This window comes from Lipotes vexillifer, unplaced genomic scaffold (assembly GCF_000442215.2).
Source record: "Lipotes vexillifer unplaced genomic scaffold, Lipotes_vexillifer_v1.1 scaffold1288, whole genome shotgun sequence".
Lineage (NCBI taxonomy): Eukaryota > Metazoa > Chordata > Mammalia > Artiodactyla > Lipotidae > Lipotes > Lipotes vexillifer.
Window position 1 is genome coordinate 508230 of NW_006776097.1, and position 956 is coordinate 509185.

Below are 956 nucleotides of genomic sequence, written 5' to 3' on the forward strand. Positions count from 1 at the left end.
CGTTTTAATTCCATTCTCCTCTATCCCAGAGACCCTAGGGCGGGGGCGACGAAAATGAGTGGTACTCTGAGTCAGAAACTTGTGAAGGGGGCGCGGGAGCCGGCAGCGGGCTGGGAGTGACGCGAGGGAGGCCGGGGGCTGGGAGGTGACGCGCGCGGGGACCTCGCCGCCTCAAGCCCACGTGTCCGCGAGATTTAAAAGTTGGCAGAGCGCGGGTGGGTCAGTCTGGCGGACGAACTGGGCGAACAGCGCGCCAGGGACGCAGAGGCTCAGCCAGAGCATCGCTTGGAGCGCGGGCCGGTGCCGTGCAGGGTCCCGGGATGCTGCGAGCCACGAGCCGCCGCCCCGGGCCGCCCCCCGGTCAGGGGGCCGCTGCGTCCCCGCTCCTGCTGCTACTACTGCTGTCTTGTTGCGCGGACACCTGCGGAGGTAAGTCGACCCCGTGCCTCCCAGGGCACCCGCGCCACCGCCTGGTCCCGCGCCGCTCCTCCCCGCTGTGATCGCCGCGCTCTCTTCCCTCCCTTTCTTGCCTCTTCTCTTGGCTTCTGAGATTTGCCACCCCCTCGTGCCGCAGGGCTCCCCAGGTTCTCGCTCTTAATCACAGGAGCGGGTCGGCGCCCCAGGGCAGCCAGCGGCGCAGGTGCCAGTGGCCGGGCTCGAGCGCGGAACTGGGCCTGGCCTAAATCCCCAGGCCGGGCAGCCTGAGGTCGGTGGAAACTTGTAGGGCTCCCTCGGGTAATGGGAGTTAAAACAGTGAAAATGAAAATGCTTTTCCTTTGACTGCAATCACTGGAGGGATTGACAGTGAAGCAAAACTAGAGTAGGTTTGATGCTTCCCCTGCTGATGCGAGGTCAACTTGCAAAGTGCTCAACTTCCTTGGTGAGTGAGCTCCTGTCTGTTCAGATAATCCCGAGCAATAATATGCCCCGTTCTGGCCGTATAGATGGGGAAAGAG

At 63.5% G+C, this 956-nt stretch overlaps 1 protein-coding gene across 1 annotated transcript in view; it reads left to right on the plus strand.

Annotated features, from left to right (window-relative positions):
- The first annotated feature begins 320 nt into the window (after nucleotides 1–320).
- Nucleotides 321–956, plus strand: part of NMU (neuromedin U) — a 31315-nt gene continuing 30679 nt past the window's right edge. Inside the window, exon 1 of the mRNA XM_007450262.1 lies at nucleotides 321–429. Coding sequence (XP_007450324.1) covers nucleotides 321–429 — 109 coding nt within the window. The remainder of the gene's footprint in view (nucleotides 430–956) is intronic.